General features: G+C 37.3%; 1 protein-coding gene across 2 annotated transcripts in view; it reads right to left on the reverse strand.

The window, feature by feature from the left end:
* Nucleotides 1-5,181: 5,181 nt before the first annotated feature.
* Nucleotides 5,182-16,713, reverse strand: part of LOC122800757 (APC membrane recruitment protein 3-like) — a 125,574-nt gene continuing 114,042 nt past the window's right edge. For both annotated transcript variants that reach the window (XM_044070006.1, XM_044070005.1), the window contains one exon: nt 5,182-8,256. In XM_044070006.1, coding sequence (XP_043925941.1) covers nt 6,193-8,238 — 2,046 coding nt within the window. In that variant the 5' untranslated portion in view covers nt 8,239-8,256 and the 3' untranslated portion in view covers nt 5,182-6,192. The remainder of the gene's footprint in view (nt 8,257-16,713) is intronic.

Here is a 16,713-nt window from a genome sequence, read left to right on the forward strand (position 1 = left end):
GTCATCATGTTGTCCACACCAGATGTATATTGACTGCCTAGTGCATCCTTGCAGGCCTGGGGCTCATAAGTGTTACCAACAGTGCTTCAGGAACCATGTCCTTACTAATGACCAAACAGTGAATCACGTTTGAGTGGAGTAGGATATCATTTGGAGCTTGCTTGCTGTATTTTACTCACATGCTACTTCCCGGGGAATCTATGGTCCACTTGTGCTTGTGGATACAAAGATTTGTGGAACTCTTACCATCTAAACTACAATGATCTTTCAGTGACCTTTCAGGGACCAACTAAGGGCATACTGGGAGTTTGCCGTATAGCTATTTTATGAATATTCATTCAACTTTTTAGTATTATGCTGCTACATGTAAATAAGCACATCTGGCCCCATAAGATCGAAGAAGAAAAAGCCAGCACTATGCAAGGCTTCTGCAAAATTGCCCACTTCCCTGAGGTACTGGATACCGTGGACTGCATTCTAATGGGGCAATAAAGGCTCCTTTGGTTCACAATCCCACAGATACACCAGTAAGACAGACTACCATTTCCTAAACTGCTAGGTGGTCAGAGATGTACAGGGAGTCATTACCACTGTGTGTGTATGTGTGTAGCATCCTATTAGTTCTTTTTACTCCACAGATGGCATACATCAGACCTGTGTTTGCTTCCAGTATGTTGATTTCCTTACCAGATCATCCTGTTAGTAAGGGCTGACCCAGTGTGTCGAATACATGTTGACATATGCATACATTATACATGTAACAGACCCCCACCCTTAAAAAAATTATGGTGTCATGTAAGAATCAGGCCTTACTAACAGGATGATCCAGTAAGATCAGCAGTCAGCAGAGGCCACCAGAATAGACAGGTCCAACACTGTCTCAGTATTTGTTTGTGGCCAGCATAAGGTATAGACATGGTGTGGCCATGTAAGTGGACAGGGGCATGCTTAACACCCATGTCTGATGCTGTCAGCTGCTTTGCCATTTTTTCCCTGAGAAGTGATGGCTACTGACCTGCAGGACTGGAACCCCTCAAAAATGACCATCATTCAGGTACAGGCCAAGGAGTATCTTACTATCCACGCAACAGGTCAGCAGCCCTTCACACCCCAGGAATGATAGAAGAAGGTCATTCAGTGGTTCTCTATCCATGTCCCAGAGGACATGATCACTGACATTATCTGCCCTTCCAGCCATCTCACATCACAGCATTCCCTCACTCAGTTTGTGTTGACAGTCTTGTGTTACTGTGTCCATTGATACCCTATGTAAATGATGACATATGTGTCCAAACTGTCTTCTCTCCCCAACAGTATTGAATGTCTAATGCAAAGTGTAGCCAGACCATGCACTGATCAGCAAAGCCTGATGGGAACACTACATACATTGTATTTATTTTTTCCCCAAAACTGATAACCAGACATTGCCAGAGCCACCATGTATTGCACACCTCACTGCCTAGGGACTCTTGCTGACTTTACCCAGTTTGCTGCTAATGACCATTGTCACAAAAGGAAATATTGTCGGCCTAGCTATCTGGAGTTTTGCAAATAATTATATATCATTTGAATACTAACATAAGTTATATAGAAGTGTGACAGAGGGAGATACTGCCAGCATAGCTGCCTGGAATTTTGTAAATGGTTATGTGTCATTTGTGAATATCAACATGATTCATATGCTTGTGTTACAAATATATTAGAACTGTATGTCATATAAGATGGTTTGTACAGACAAGTGTGCTGAAGAGATATGTTGTAGAGTACACACCTTAAAGATGTATCCACATTGTACCCTACTGGAAGAGAACAGAAATGTAATGTACGTAAAGTATTGTAACTGTGTAAATGTATATATCTTAACAGTAGAAACTGAAAGGTAGAGGGTTAACTTGCAAAACTTCAGAAAAATAGTTGAAATTAAATTATTTTATAACTGTGCCATAAAGGATGGTTTCAATGCAGCAAGGAGACAGAACGTCTAAGACTAGGAAGCCTTCTGCATTGTATTGTAAGTGTTTTATTGTTTTATGTCTTCCAGCAGCTGCAAATATCTGAGGGCTATGTATTTTTACAGGGAGATGCTAAATGCTGGCAGTTTCTAGCAGTGGGGGATTCTACCTGGGATAGTCAGATGACATGAAGTGATGTCATACTGCAAGTATCCCAGCAGCAATATTTGAGATATTAATGTAAGAACTCTCTAAGAGAGAGAGAGAGAGAGGGAGAGAGAGAGAGAGACTGAGTATTCTGTATTCTGACTTGGGCCCAGCAACATCAGCTAGAGGATCCATTCAGCACACTTGCCTTGCTGTAATAGTAAGTTAACTAGGATACAATAATTTCTTTTAGATATAGTCAGGAATAGAGCTGAGCTTAATTTAGATGCTTTTCTTTATTTATTTGAGACTGTCCTGCAATGTTGTTTTAAATATTTCCTTTGATTTTGAACTCTTTGAGTATTTTCTTGTTCTTTTATTATTTATTATTAAATATCATTGTGGCTGATATCTGTGAGACATATTTAAGTTCTGGGAGTACTTGCATATTTATTTGGTGACACTGTGGGCCACTCCAAATAGACTTGCTCTTGGTCAAACTACCATTTGGATTAATAGTAACATTACACAGTAAGATTGGACACCCTTTGTTAATGGCCTTAAAGTAGCTGATAATGAGTGGCTGGTGGCAGTCAAAACTACCTTATAGTCTGGGAAGAAGGGTGCATAGCTAGGAAACCTGTGCCAGACTTTCCCAGGTGTGTGTGTATGTGTGTATAAATCAAATCTCAAAGAGTGTGTTTGTCAGCTACTTGGGCAGGGACATGAAGCACTGGTTGGACTGAGAGTATGCTGGAGGTCTTAGCTTGGCCACTCAGCTGAGATCTTAACTCTATAGCTGTGCCAGTGGGGAGTCTTACTGGAGATCTGGAGAAAGAGGGAGAAACCAGCCCCAGACTAACTGTGGTCCCTGTGTACTCGGGAAATTGCACTTTACTGTATGTGTACTTGTCATCCTCTCCTTGATTACTGGGCCAGTAGTGGGGTATCACAACCATTATTAGCCTCACCTGCTGCTGCTGAGTACTAGAGCTGATACCTGATGTATGCAAGCATTGAAATCACACTTTCATCCATCCAAATATATTTATTTGTTTATTAACATTTGTTTACTGGGACAGTCTGACTTGGAACAAGCCAATTTTCAGTGGAGGCCCAGGGATAAATGTTCCAGATGCATGTCCTTGTAACATGGGAGGAAAATGGAGCACCCGGAGAAAACCCACATGAATGCATGGAGGACATACAGACAACGCACAGAAGGCACCTCAGCCGAGAATCAAACTGGAGAACCTCTTGCTTTGAGGAGACAATGCAAACCGCTGCACCACTGAGCCATATATTATTATGTGATGTTCTTTTTCTGAGCATGAATAGTGTTGAAATATACTTCAGCAGCTGATTCAGGGTTGTGCACTGTTATCATTAGCTAGAGTTCAAGGGTAGAGTCTTTGAAGCGGCAGACCTTGATCACTGGGCTACCAGAGGGTCTGACTCTATCTGAGAATGCCTACATGAGATTATTAGCTGGCAACAATACTGTCTTTTATGGCCTGCATCCCATCTTACCCACCAACATACTGATCCCCTTTACTGTGTGTCTCCTGCCAGGGAGTATATTAGTTCACCAAAATCTTATTCCGGTGAACACCTATTCATCAACCCCTAATCAGCGAAAATTGCTTCAGCAATTTGCTGAATTTACTAAGGGTAAAGAAATATTTCCCTGCAGCACAACAGGCCAAGATCTATATGAACCGAACCCACACAAGTGGGGGGCTTCACCCCCACACTTCCCCTGGCTATATATATACCAACTCTGAGATCACATTACAGTGGAGAAAATGGCAAAGTTCTGTAATTGGCCAACTACGTATTTGTCCTTAGTAAATTCAGTGAATCACTGAAGCAGTTTTCGCTGATTAGGGGTCAATGATTAGGTGTTCTCCAGAATAAGATTTCAGCGAACTAATATAGACCTGTCCTGTCCCACACCTTGTACATGATTCAGACCCACCTCTAAGTGTTCAGCCATCCTCTGTATGTATGTGTCCAACCAATGTCAGTCATCCCTGTGTCTGCAAAACTACCCATTTGTCTGTCTGTACGGTTTTGTGTTTGCTTGTTTGCCATGGCACATTATCTGACCCCTCCCCTTCATACCGTCCTCTACACTTGCTTGCCTTCTCATTTTAACAGTGATATTAGTTGCTACTTGATTTTGTCACCCTCATTGGCAATATCTGTATACTGCCCTTCATGGAAATGCTACAGGTTGTAGCCCTTTGGCAAGATGTGGCATGAAATGGCATGCTTGATCACTTGTACTGCACAATAACCAGTCTTGAATTGTGGTGGCACTTCAGGAACCAAGCATGCTACCCATGCATAGGTACGCTGTTCGTGTTCTCGTTGCTCTGCTATGTACTACCCCACTTTGCTGTTCACCACGGTTGTTCTCTTCTATCACTCCTGAGTTTCTTACTGTAGTGGTGTAGGGACACTAAGGTCTTGTTGCTCATATGTGCAATGAGCATTTCTCATGCTGAGTGACTCTGCCTTACCAAGCAGTCCTTGAGCAGCTGTGCAATGCATCATGTAGCTTTACAGATACTGTTTACAACTGAGCTATGGTCCATTCCATGGAACAGTTTTCTGTCTTACATCCTTGCAATATCTTGCATTTCTTTGTTTCTGAAGTAAATATATGTAGACATGATATATGTATAATAATAGTGTATTCAGTTTTTGCTCTGACTACCTTAGTATTATTGTTTGTTCTCAGTGTCACAATGCTTACTTTCTTACTGCTCAAACAGCTATGTTTGGAGTTATAGGCAGAACATTAGACAGTCGCCTTCTTATGACTAGACAGGTCTCTTAATCACCTGGTTTAGGCTTCTAGAAACCACACACTTGAATTCCACTGTTTTAGGCTTTAAATGAGTATGCTAATATGAACTAAATGAAATACTTTCCTGCATTCTGCATTGTATGTAACATGCTTGGCAGTCATGCAATGTACACCTAGATAGGCTTTTGAACTTGTAACCAGTTTTCATAAAGTATTCGATGTTGATAAAGGATGCTTTAAGCATGAATAAGAAACATTGTTCCAGACTGAGTCGAAAAATCCACCATTTATTATTAACAAAAGTTGTCATACTCAGAATACATAAATTATTTATATTACATTAAAGACTTTCCATATCTTTCTATTACACTATTTTTTAATTTCAGCTTTCTTTTTTTGTATTGATTTTCAGAGGGGGGCTGCACAAACAGGTGTGAATTAGTAAATTCAGAAGTGAACAAATTCTTTTTAATTTGTTCAGGTCATGCTCTATTTCATTATATCCTTTCTTGCTGGCTGTCTACCCCCTTCACCTAATAAACTGCCTTTTTCCTATGAAACATCAGATACTGCTGAACAAATAGATGTTGGCAGCAATAAAAAATACTTGTCAACATGGATGATTTCAGGACAGAAGCATATGTAAAATTGTGAACGTTTTAAAAGCAGAGAGTGCTGCTAATTTCATCTTAGTTTGTCAAGATTACTTATTCCTGTCACATGCTTCAACTATATTTTGTTTTTCTTAAGAAAAATTCACTTTTAAACTGCATCTGGCCTGATTACATACACTTGCAGAATTCTGACTAACAGATCACCTTTCACTGATAGCCCTAGAAGCAGAAAAAATGGTGAACATCTTTGGTACACACTATCTTGTCTCGCTGTGATATTAGGCTCCTTGTGCATTACCTGGCTCACTTGGTTCTGTGCTGTGGCAATGTTTCTAACTTTTTTGTACAATTTTACCTTAACCTTTAAGATCAAAGCAGGAGACAGAGGATGCTCTCCAAAACCCCAGCGGATCACTTTCAAGCATGCTGCCTTTATTAAGTAATGGTTAAACTCTAAAGGGAATTTACATCAGTCCTGTCACTAACAGGCATAGCCAGTGGTAGATTTTTATGTTTACTGTTCAATGTTTCAGCAAGATGTGGGGATTTCACACTATATTCAGATAGTACCTTTACAAAATGGTTTCTATTTGCCAAGCCACAGACATATCTTTGTCAAGCCTCATGAGTGTTTCTTCTGTTGTCATATCTCCTACATTTAGTATTATCCTTTCAGGGTTGTTATTTGCTGCAAGTCCAGAATCATTTTTGCAGATCCAAACATACTACAGTCATCAACCAGTGCACTTTCTTCACCATGACTAACAGTTAGATTACACTGAACTGCATGAGACAAGAGCTTGACGTCATCATCTTCTGAGTGTTCGTTAAGTATATCCCTCTGTGAAATATCACACTGACCTTGAATTACTTCATCGCTGTTTATATGCAGCAGCCTTTCACACTCTTGGGCTAGAGTTTGCTCATTAACAGAATTAGCCAAGTGGCATACTTGACCAGCACTGTTTAATGCACATAGTGATTTTACTGGACATTTCTTGCAAAGACTGGAAGTTAAAGTAGCTCTTAGATCAATTAGTTGTTGAGCTGGGATTTTGGCATTCGCATTGTAAACCACTTCTTTTTTCTCAGATTCCTCTGTCAGGCAGTTCACTATCTCCATAGCCAGTGAGAACTCTGTATCACACAGTTTTAAGGCACAGTCTTCTCCTGTCTGTCTGCTCTGCATTAATTCCTGGTCAACAGAACCAGGAGAAGAATCAGAAGCCATATTTTCTTCAGCGCCTATGTGGAAACTATACATTGAGAGAGGGATTTCAAAAGGTTGTCTTAGGATGCTTTCCGATATAGATTGCTCCTCCTCTAAACCTGGACTTGGACTGCTGTCCTCAGGATCATAAAAGAGCTCATAAAGAGCATCTCCACTGTATGTATCTCTTGGAAACTTTGCAGACAAAGCTGGTACAAGTGATTCTGTAACAGAGTCATCTTGTCCAGGAGTGATAGGCTCACAGTATCCTTCATCACTATTAGATGCTGATTCCTGATGGACAGGTTTTGCTGTCTCTTTGTCTATTGAAATGTGGTTAATTGTTTCAGGAACTATTTCTAAGGATCCTGGAGAGCCCTTCAATGAATTTTTTGCTTTGATAATATTACCTGAAGAAACTTTTGCAGCATTTGACCTAGTTTCTGGAAGTAAGGTAACATGGTTTTTAACACAGTTTTTAATGTTCTCCCAAAGCTTTGTGAATTCTATCTCATCAGTCTGTGCTGGGGATGCAAGCTGTTCCACTCCACCTTGGAAAGATGCTAGCACAGGGCTAGGTTTACACTCTGGGTCTTCTTTCTCAGGACCTTTACTCCTCTCCATCTCCAACAGTTTGTGACTCTCTTCATCTGCAAATATTTCACCACAGCCTGTTAAAGAATCAAAACTTGTAAGAGAAGCCACATCATCCCACAGGGCACTAACAACATGTTCATATGAGATGTCCGTAGTGAACTCGCCATCTGAGAGATCCTGTCCTGCTAAGCTGTCCCCTCCAAAGGCTTCTTCCATTCTCAAAATACATTTTGCTGTTTTCATCGTAGCATCGTCGTTACAATCTGTAGATAAATCAAATGTGTCCTTCTTTGCAAACGACACCATCTGGTCATGTTTATTGCTTTTTACATTAAACAGATCTTTGAATGCTTTTCTGGACCCCCGAATTGAAATCCTTTTCCTAGGAATGCTCTTTGCCACAGCAGGAACAAAAGGTTCTTGTGGCACAAAATTCCTGTAATCAATTATTTTACCACCACAGTCAGGTATAGCTGCACCTTCTGCCAAACCTTTTGATTTACTAGGGCTACCAAGCCCAGAAAAGCTGATGCTGTTAACAAGTCTTCTGCTTCTCCAAATGGGGGCTAAATTTTCATCTTTATCCTCAGGCGCAAATGAAAGATTCTTGCTCACTCCTATCACACAATCATGAGTTTTACTTTTCCGAACAAATTTACAGGATGACCAAAATCCCTGGTTTTCATCAGTGGTGGAATTGATAGAACCATGTGTAGACTTTACTTCAGTTTGTTTACTGCCATCACTTTCATGACTTTTTGTCTTCCATGCATCAAATGAAAGTACTGCACTGCTCACTCTTCTGTTTTCTTCCTCGCTAACATTAGAGCAACAAGACTGTCCTTGGACATCTAGATAATATAGGTTGTTTTTCCTGATATTTTTAAGTTTTTTGGATTCCATTCTGCTTTAGCAGCACTCCTATTAAAAAAAAAAAAAAAAAAAACAGTTCAATTTATTGAAAAATACTTCTTTGTTAAGGTAGCCAAATACAAATATTGTGACGTTCATTTAAATAATTTGAAACAATCAATATCTACATGGTTCTAAGGCACATTCTTCAAAGATGCATGAGTAGTACATAACACTGTACAATGGCATGCTATTGGTGCACATAGTTACAGCCATTAATTAGAACAGTATTTACATGCATTGTAAATGCAAAGTGACAAAAACTGAAACTCTTACATGTCTCTGGTAATGAAATAGAAAGGTTGCACTATGATTCATGAAGACATCCAGTCTCACATATCAAAAGCTTGTCAAAAAAAAATATCATGTTTCATCTCATGTACACACAAATTTATAACACCTATGCATGAGGCAGTCACAATGTAAGCAAATTAAACATATAAGACTAAGAATTTTCCACCCTTCCCGGTGACTAGCAACCCTTTTACTTTATTATTATCACACTGAAATCGCTGCACCTCAGAGAAACAGTTATCACTGACAAGCAATGTAAAACATGTTTGTTCTTTCTATGAGAGATTGCAAGATCAGCTGACCTTCTAAACAGAAATATAGTAAAATAAAACTGAAAGCACACCACAAACCGTCCTGCAGTTCTGAAATAACAACTAAAAACGATACACATGAAAGGGCTGCTTCTACAGCTGCCTAAGGTACAATAGCCACCAATGTATCCCTGGAATTAAAAAGATTATGTGAAATCTCGATAGATGTACAGATATTATACTCCACACAGTACACCACCAATGTGATAAAATGTAGTAAAATCAATGCAAATAAGTAAATGGTATTCAAACTTAAAAGGTGTACACAATTTAAATACCATTTACTTATTTCCAGTGATTTTACTACGTTTTATCACATTTTTAATTCCAACGATATATTGGTGGCTAGTGTGCCTTGGACAGCTGTAGAAGCAAATATAGCAAAATGTCATTTGTTTGTGACTCCACACAAGCAACTGACATCTCAATCCACTATGCTCATGCAGCTGTGATATGAGCAACTGAGTGTATGCCAGACAAAACTGGTCTGATTTAACAGAATCAAATCTGCTTTATTAATATTAATTTCTTTATTTACCAGAAGTAGTTACAGTGATGCCATTTTTACAGTTAGTTACATTTTAATGCAAACCAAGTTCACAGCTAATTCTTCTAAACTCTTATATCATGCCATGGACTGCTTTCATCTAAGTATATGTAGGATTCTGTCAATTAAAACTGGGTTACAAAAATATATTAAAATAAGAATCTGTCTAATTTGACATGGTAGGAAAAGAGACAGGCATAGCATTGTTATTCTAATTAACAAACATACTAAATGCCAAACTGTGACTTGCACTAGAGTGGTATTGAAGCTTTACTGGTTAAAGAGGTCTGGTCAAAAATGCTTGTGGGGAAGCAACAGACACCATTTTTGTCTTGATACAAATTACATTGCTTTAACAAATATTGCTAATCGTGGAAAAGTAACACACAATAGTTTACTGCTGATATAAATTACATTGTTTTAATAAGTAGTATTGCTTGCAGGGAGACAACATACAGCCTTTTGCTGATGACTAAAAATGATACTGCTTGTGCTGCTGGTCATGGGAACTAACACACAGAACATACCTACTTAATGCCATTAGTTTCCCAAGTGCCATTGATTCCGAAGAAGAAACATGCAGAGAACACACAGTTAGCGGGGTGGGGTGGAGATGAGGGGTGCTGGGGGGCTGGAGGGTGCTATTACACAAGCGACTAATCCTATGCTGAAGAATAAGAAGTAAATATGTATACCTAATAACAGTGGTACACCAGTCAACATGTGATTTTTAAATAATAAAAAGTTCTACCATATTGTAAGAGAAGTAAAGAACTACATATAACAACTAATTGTCTATGAAAGCTGAAATGGAGCCAGGGCAAATATAATGAAATGTTTAGTATTATGTTTAATTGGAGAATTAGTGGTTAAAGATGCACAGTCAAAAATGTTCACGAGGAAGTGGTATACATTATATTACTCCTTATTTACCAAAGTAAATTGATTTAACAAATGTTACTGATTGCAGAGAAGCAATTTTACTGCTGATTAAATGGCTACTATGGACAGAAACTTACACACACACACACACATATATATATATATATATATATATATATATATATATATATATATCTTCTCATAAAGTTCTACATAATCCAAGCCTGCAGCAACACGACAGCTGCTTATTATTAGTTTATTTTTTCTAACTCTAAATGTCTTCATGGGGACAGTTTGTTGACATCAACTTCTTTTATTGGAAAGCTACTTCTTCCCCATAATGCACTGGAAGGGCACAACTGACGATATTGCAATGCCCTATTCTTTACTGTCAAATCACAGACTCATTCACTTAAGAATGGAAGTACTGAGAAATAATGTCAAGTTTGAAAAATATACAGTATAAATGTCAGTGACTTTTTTTGTGGTTACTGACATATGTGTTATACAATCTGTGAAAAGTTCTTAGAAAAAGGATAAAGAAATGACTTTTTTAAAAAGTGATATTTTGTGAGTGTCAGGTCCTGTCTTTCTTTCCTGAGACAGCCAGAGTGCCAAACTTCCCTGTTTGCAAAGCTCAGCTAATTAGTGACGTATGTAAACAATCCAACAGCAAACAGAGTCAATGCATGGCTAAACATACACTTTTCAATAATGGAAATGACAATAAAAGCGGTTAAAACATATATCTTTACTTCATATAAAAATAATAAAAAAACGGTAAGCGCTTTCATAACTCTCCTTGTTGCTTCATCAGACCTATTTAACAGTTCTAAAACACTTATTTTATATTCAGCTCAATAAAAATTCACCAATCCAATTCAATTAATTCAAACTAGGTGCTTACTCTTTTTTAAATTATTTTTATATTAAGTAAAGATATATGTTTTAACTGCTTTTATTGTCATTTCCATTACTGAATAGTGTATGTTTAGCTATGCGTTGACTCCGTTTGCTGTTGGACTGTTTACATACAAGTTTTGGAGCTTAGTATTTTACTGCATTGGTTGTAGCAGTTGGTTTTGTAATTAATGAAGTTGCTCTTAATAGCTATTGGGTTTGTTCACCTTAAGACTACAAAAAGACTTAATGTGTTTGTGTCTCCAGTGAAGTGAAATATTGTGACAGCATGAAGTCAGAGTGGTGTGAATTTTGATCATGACTAGTTTTATGACTCTAGTGGTTGTAAAATAGAAAAGAGCATACAGGTACAGTGCTGCTATTTTCTTGACAAAAAAAGAAAAAACATGTCAGACATAATAGGCAAAATGACATATGTGCAAGGAGACAAATTCCTAAAGAAGGTGTCATGTTTTATTTAGCTCCAACATGATGGCATGATGAGCATTAATGAAGCTGATCAGGCTAGAAATGCCACATAGGGGGAGAAACTGTTAAGTCATGCTTTTTTTAAAATATGCATAAGCATGGGGATAGGGTGGGAAATACAGTCTGTAGAAAGGAAATGTGTTTAAGGTGCAGTTGTTCTTTAATAAATGACATTGTCTCATGACTACTGTTGATCATGGGGGAATGTATGCACCATTTTGAAGTTGAGTAAGAAAACTGCATCACTTTCAAAAGTATTGCTGATAATAGAAAGGCAACATGGAAAATTTTACTAAATAGTTGTAGGGAACCAACATGCAATATTGCAGTCTTGATAGCAATATTACATTGAGATAACAAGCATAGCTGATTGTGGGAAAGCAACATACAGCACTTTGCTGTTGATTAAAAATGTAATATTTTTACAAGTACGGTTGATCACATTTTGTTGCTGAATAAAAATACACTTTCATAAACACTTTTAATCACTGGGAGGCAGCTCATAGCATTTGCTATTTATTAATTACATATAACACTGTTTTCACAAGCATTGCTAATTACACGGAAGCAACACAGAATATTCAGCTACAGACATGAATAACTAATATCCTATAGCTTGAGAAGTAAAAAATTGTGCCTGATAGCAGAGATACAACAACCAGTATAACTTTTTTAAAAATAAATAACTTCTCTTGCACATTATCAGTAAGGTTATGGATTGTTAAATACCACACACCAACGAATTTAAAGTTTTGTGTTTTATGCATACTTGGCAGTTTTCTTCACTGGTACAGCATTCTGTGGTTTTAAGGTTATGGATTGTATTTGATAACAAAGAGCTACAACAAACAGTATGACATGTTTATTAATTGCTATTACTTCAAGGAAAGAATAGTGTTAGCTATTTTGACAGGCTTATTACTCTAACCTAATAGCAGTCAGTCCGATAGAAATACACCTTTAAATAATGTATCCCATACCACATGAATTATTCAGTAGTAAAGGAAGTGATTGGCGCATTATTTTTAAATGCTCAGTCCAGGATGTTATAAATGAATTCAGTTAATGGGCATGCTCTGTTCTTGAAAAAGTATCCTATGTAGGAGATGAAAGCGCTTGGATTATTGGTCATAACTATATTTATTTTTTTTATTTTTTTATTTTGTTCCTCTTTATTGTGTTAATAAATTATATTATTATAATATTATTATTTTATTGGATTGGCTTTGTTTTTCTACATCTCCCTACCACTGAAGCCATTTAGTTTACCAATAGCAATTTTGGTATAAGGAACAGCAGTTATGTTGGCAACTCTACTGATTTGTGGTGGCAGCATTTTGAAATGCTTTATACAACACTTAGCAGTGGCAAATCATTTTGTAAAACTATCCTTTGCCTGATAACTGCTTTACTGTCATGTTGCACTAGCACATGTGCAAGTCAACACAAATGGGGTCATTGGAAGATGTTAGAAGTGCCAGTGCTTCAGAAGGCTGCATGTTATCCATTAATGATAAGAAGATCAAACAACTGTGGGTTCCATTTCCATACCAATACTGGATTCATGTTTGAATACCAACATTGCAGTTCAGCACTGGGGGAAGCTGCACTGTGCCATCCTTGGGATGAAATATTAAACTTGTATTCTCACCTGGCTGAGCTGATAATAGCCTAAATGGATTTCAATGGTTCATAGGTAAGTACAAGGCTAGATGCCTTTGTGGGCCATTTTAAACCTAGCCAATTTCTGTTTTTGTTCTCAAATTAACATATTCCATTTGGTTTCAGAATGGCCTTATCCTTCCCATGACCAATAAATGTATATTACCCCTAATGAGAATAACCGGGATCATACCATAGATAATTTGAGGGGAATTTCTAACCACATGGAACTTATGTTCCCAGGCCATCTTTATCAATACGACATTGGCTGTAAACAGCACTTTTGCCTAACATCAAAGATTGAAACAATACTAACTTTGATTATAATTTGTCTTAAGAATGGGGTCTATTCCTGTCATGGAATTAGAAACCCAAAAGACTTGCAGAAATTAAACTGAGATCTCCACTGAAAATGGGCCGCAGGTCAAGAAGGATTAACTTGGTCAACAAAAGTAAATAAATAAATAAATGCTGAGTATAGGGTGATGTTTTGTAGTGTCAGCTGACAAGGTAAAATGACATTTCATCCTGTATTAGTATAAGGAGTTGTGGCTACTACAAGAATAACCAACAGGCAAAGACTGGGGTATTGTGACTCATGTTAAGGATGTACATAAAAAGTAGGTGGTGGGGTGGCACCACATATTTGAGATGGAGTAACAGACTCTAGGGATGTGATTTATGCTACTGTTGATTATTATGATATGATCATGATGGTGAAGAAGAAGGCAGATTAATGAATTGGCATTCAAGATACAGGAGGAAGCCTGAGGTCTCTGAAAATTCAGCACAGTATAAATACCATCCAAAAGCAAGAAGGAATGATCATGAATACTTAATAAACAAGTAAATGGTAAGTAAAGAAAATGGCAGTCATACTCACAGAAGACCTTAGACTTCCATTTCTGAATTGCAAAGTTCCAACTTCTAAGGTTAGTAGCAAGAAGTCCTCTGCGAAGGGAATGATGCGCCAAACAGGGAGGATGAGTATTTCTGATTTAGTCCCAAATGATGAACGGGGAATGAATTTGATTGACATGAAAATGACAATGGCCAGCAGTGGCAATGTTACATTCTAGTTTGTCATCTCTGGATCAGTACTAGAATGTGCCACAAAGATAGACTCCGGGATTACAGTAGGAAGTAATACAGAAAGGTGGAAGAAAATGAGAATAGTGTTGATGGGGTGTAGGCATCAGCATTCAAGGAAACGAGTGTTGTAGTAGGAGAAGCAATGCGATGCATTCAAATTTCAAGAGAAAAGTAAGTATGGTAAGAACAGAAAACTAGATTGGCTAAAAGGAAAAGGAGGGTTCAAATGGAATCAATCAAAAGAGGAAGGTTTACAGAAGGATAAGAAAGAAAAAAACGCAGCAAAGGCACTACAAAAAAGAAAACAAAGCAAGCAGTGGTAATCCTAGAGAAAAATGTGTAAAGTGGGAGAGGAATATGTACAATGTTTTGGATACACTGGGTGACACAGAAAGAATCAACAGGATAATGATTAAATGGAAGGGAAGGGAGGAAGCTTCAAATGGTTCAGATGAGGTAGAACTGTCAAGCAAATTTGACCACACCCATTTCACATAGCCCTATTTAAACATAAACTTTCAATCGGATGAGGTACTGTGGTATACCTGTTTAATTTAGGTTCTTATTCTGGCATGTACCCATACAAATCACATGTGCATTAGATGTATTCATTATTAAGTACACAAGCAGTCCATCCACAAGGTGGCCTATCATGGAAGATGGTGCCTGAATTACAACTGTATTCAGTTATTAGAAACTGAATGATTGTTTTTACTCATTTGATCAAGGTCTGTTAACTTGTGGCTTTTATTTGGACATGTTTTGTCAAAAGATATTTAAATAAGCCATTAGGCACACAGATTTACACCGTTTGTTACCATTTTCACTTTTCTTCACAGCTGTGAAATCATGGGATTATTTATTTAAGTAAGTGTGTGTGTGTGTGTGTGTGTGTGTGTGTGTGTGTGTGTTTTGGGGCAAAGTCTCCAACAATAAGAGTGCTGGGGGGCTTGCCCATCTGAAAAAAATAGATTTTTTATATTATGTGTAATGCTTTATTTGCTTTATAAAAACTGGCCAATGTTTATCCATAGACAAGACTTTCAATTGAACATATGGGAGGTAAATTTGAACTCATAAGGCAATGTATATCATCAGCTGGTTTCTACATAGTATACCTTATGTAAAATGTATAAGAACTAACTGTAACTATCACCAATGGGTAAACAGACTCTTTCAAGACAAGCCTTGCTAATGGGAAGAGACTGCTCCCTTATAACCCAGGTAAACATGTGTCACTTGAGTGCTAGTTGGTTTACTACTGTGGTAGGCTTTATTTGGTTGGCAATGATCAAGTCTGATTTTAAAACTGTAGTTCTACTATTACATAATATTATATCAGAATCAGTGTTATGGATTCCAGCTTTATGCTGCAACTGTAATGCTGGGTTATTGGTAAATGACAAAGTTCACTTAATGAACCAGTTTAAAAGGAGTCATATTTCTAGAGTATTAGTTGTACATGACCAACATAGGCATGCATAGCAAATGTCATGTCAGGAGGCTGAATAAGTAACAGAGACAGTTTATGTGACCTAAACTTCATGAAGACTATACTGCAAACTAATTTCTCTAGAACCTCTGTGTACCACATGCCATTCTAATCTCTGTATCTAGTTCAATCATTTATAAAGATATATATCCCACATCAAACATCACCTTTTTAAATTAAAAATGTGTACTCTATAAATCAATTACTCTATCCATCTATCTATCTATCTATCTATCTATCTATCTATTTATCTATCTAATATCAATCTACCCTTAACTAGATTATGTATGTGTTGTACTATACATTATGTAACAATGCTTGGTTTAAATTTACTTTAACATTCAACTATGCATGCCACAGGCTCTGTATTTCAAAGGCAACCCTGTTTTTGCAGATTAAAAAATAAATAAATAATGCAAAATTTCAGTCTTTGAAAACTTTTGTAACTATGGAACAGTCTTTCTGGTTTATTTATACTGGACAGTTTATCTTGCTTTAGGAATAATTCTTGCTGTACTATAACTTTATTAGAGCACACGTCCAGGGGTCTCTCTCTAAAACTCTTAATTAATATAATTTTCATAATCTTTATTTTCATGTGCAAGAACTGATTTCTTATCTTCCTGGAGCTTTCATTTTTTAAACAGCTTACTATCTTCTCCATGGACCAGAAAGAACCTTGACTTGGCTGCCTTATGAACAACTTTAGCTTTATTCTGAAAGTTTTCCAGTGGCTTTTAAATTCTTAAATTTTTACAACTCTATAAATTGTGCATTTCCCTGCAGTTTATGTCATG

This window comes from Protopterus annectens, chromosome 4.part1, assembly GCF_019279795.1.
Source record: "Protopterus annectens isolate FY-2018-M chromosome 4.part1, PAN1.0, whole genome shotgun sequence".
In the NCBI taxonomy this organism is placed as follows: domain Eukaryota; kingdom Metazoa; phylum Chordata; order Ceratodontiformes; family Protopteridae; genus Protopterus; species Protopterus annectens.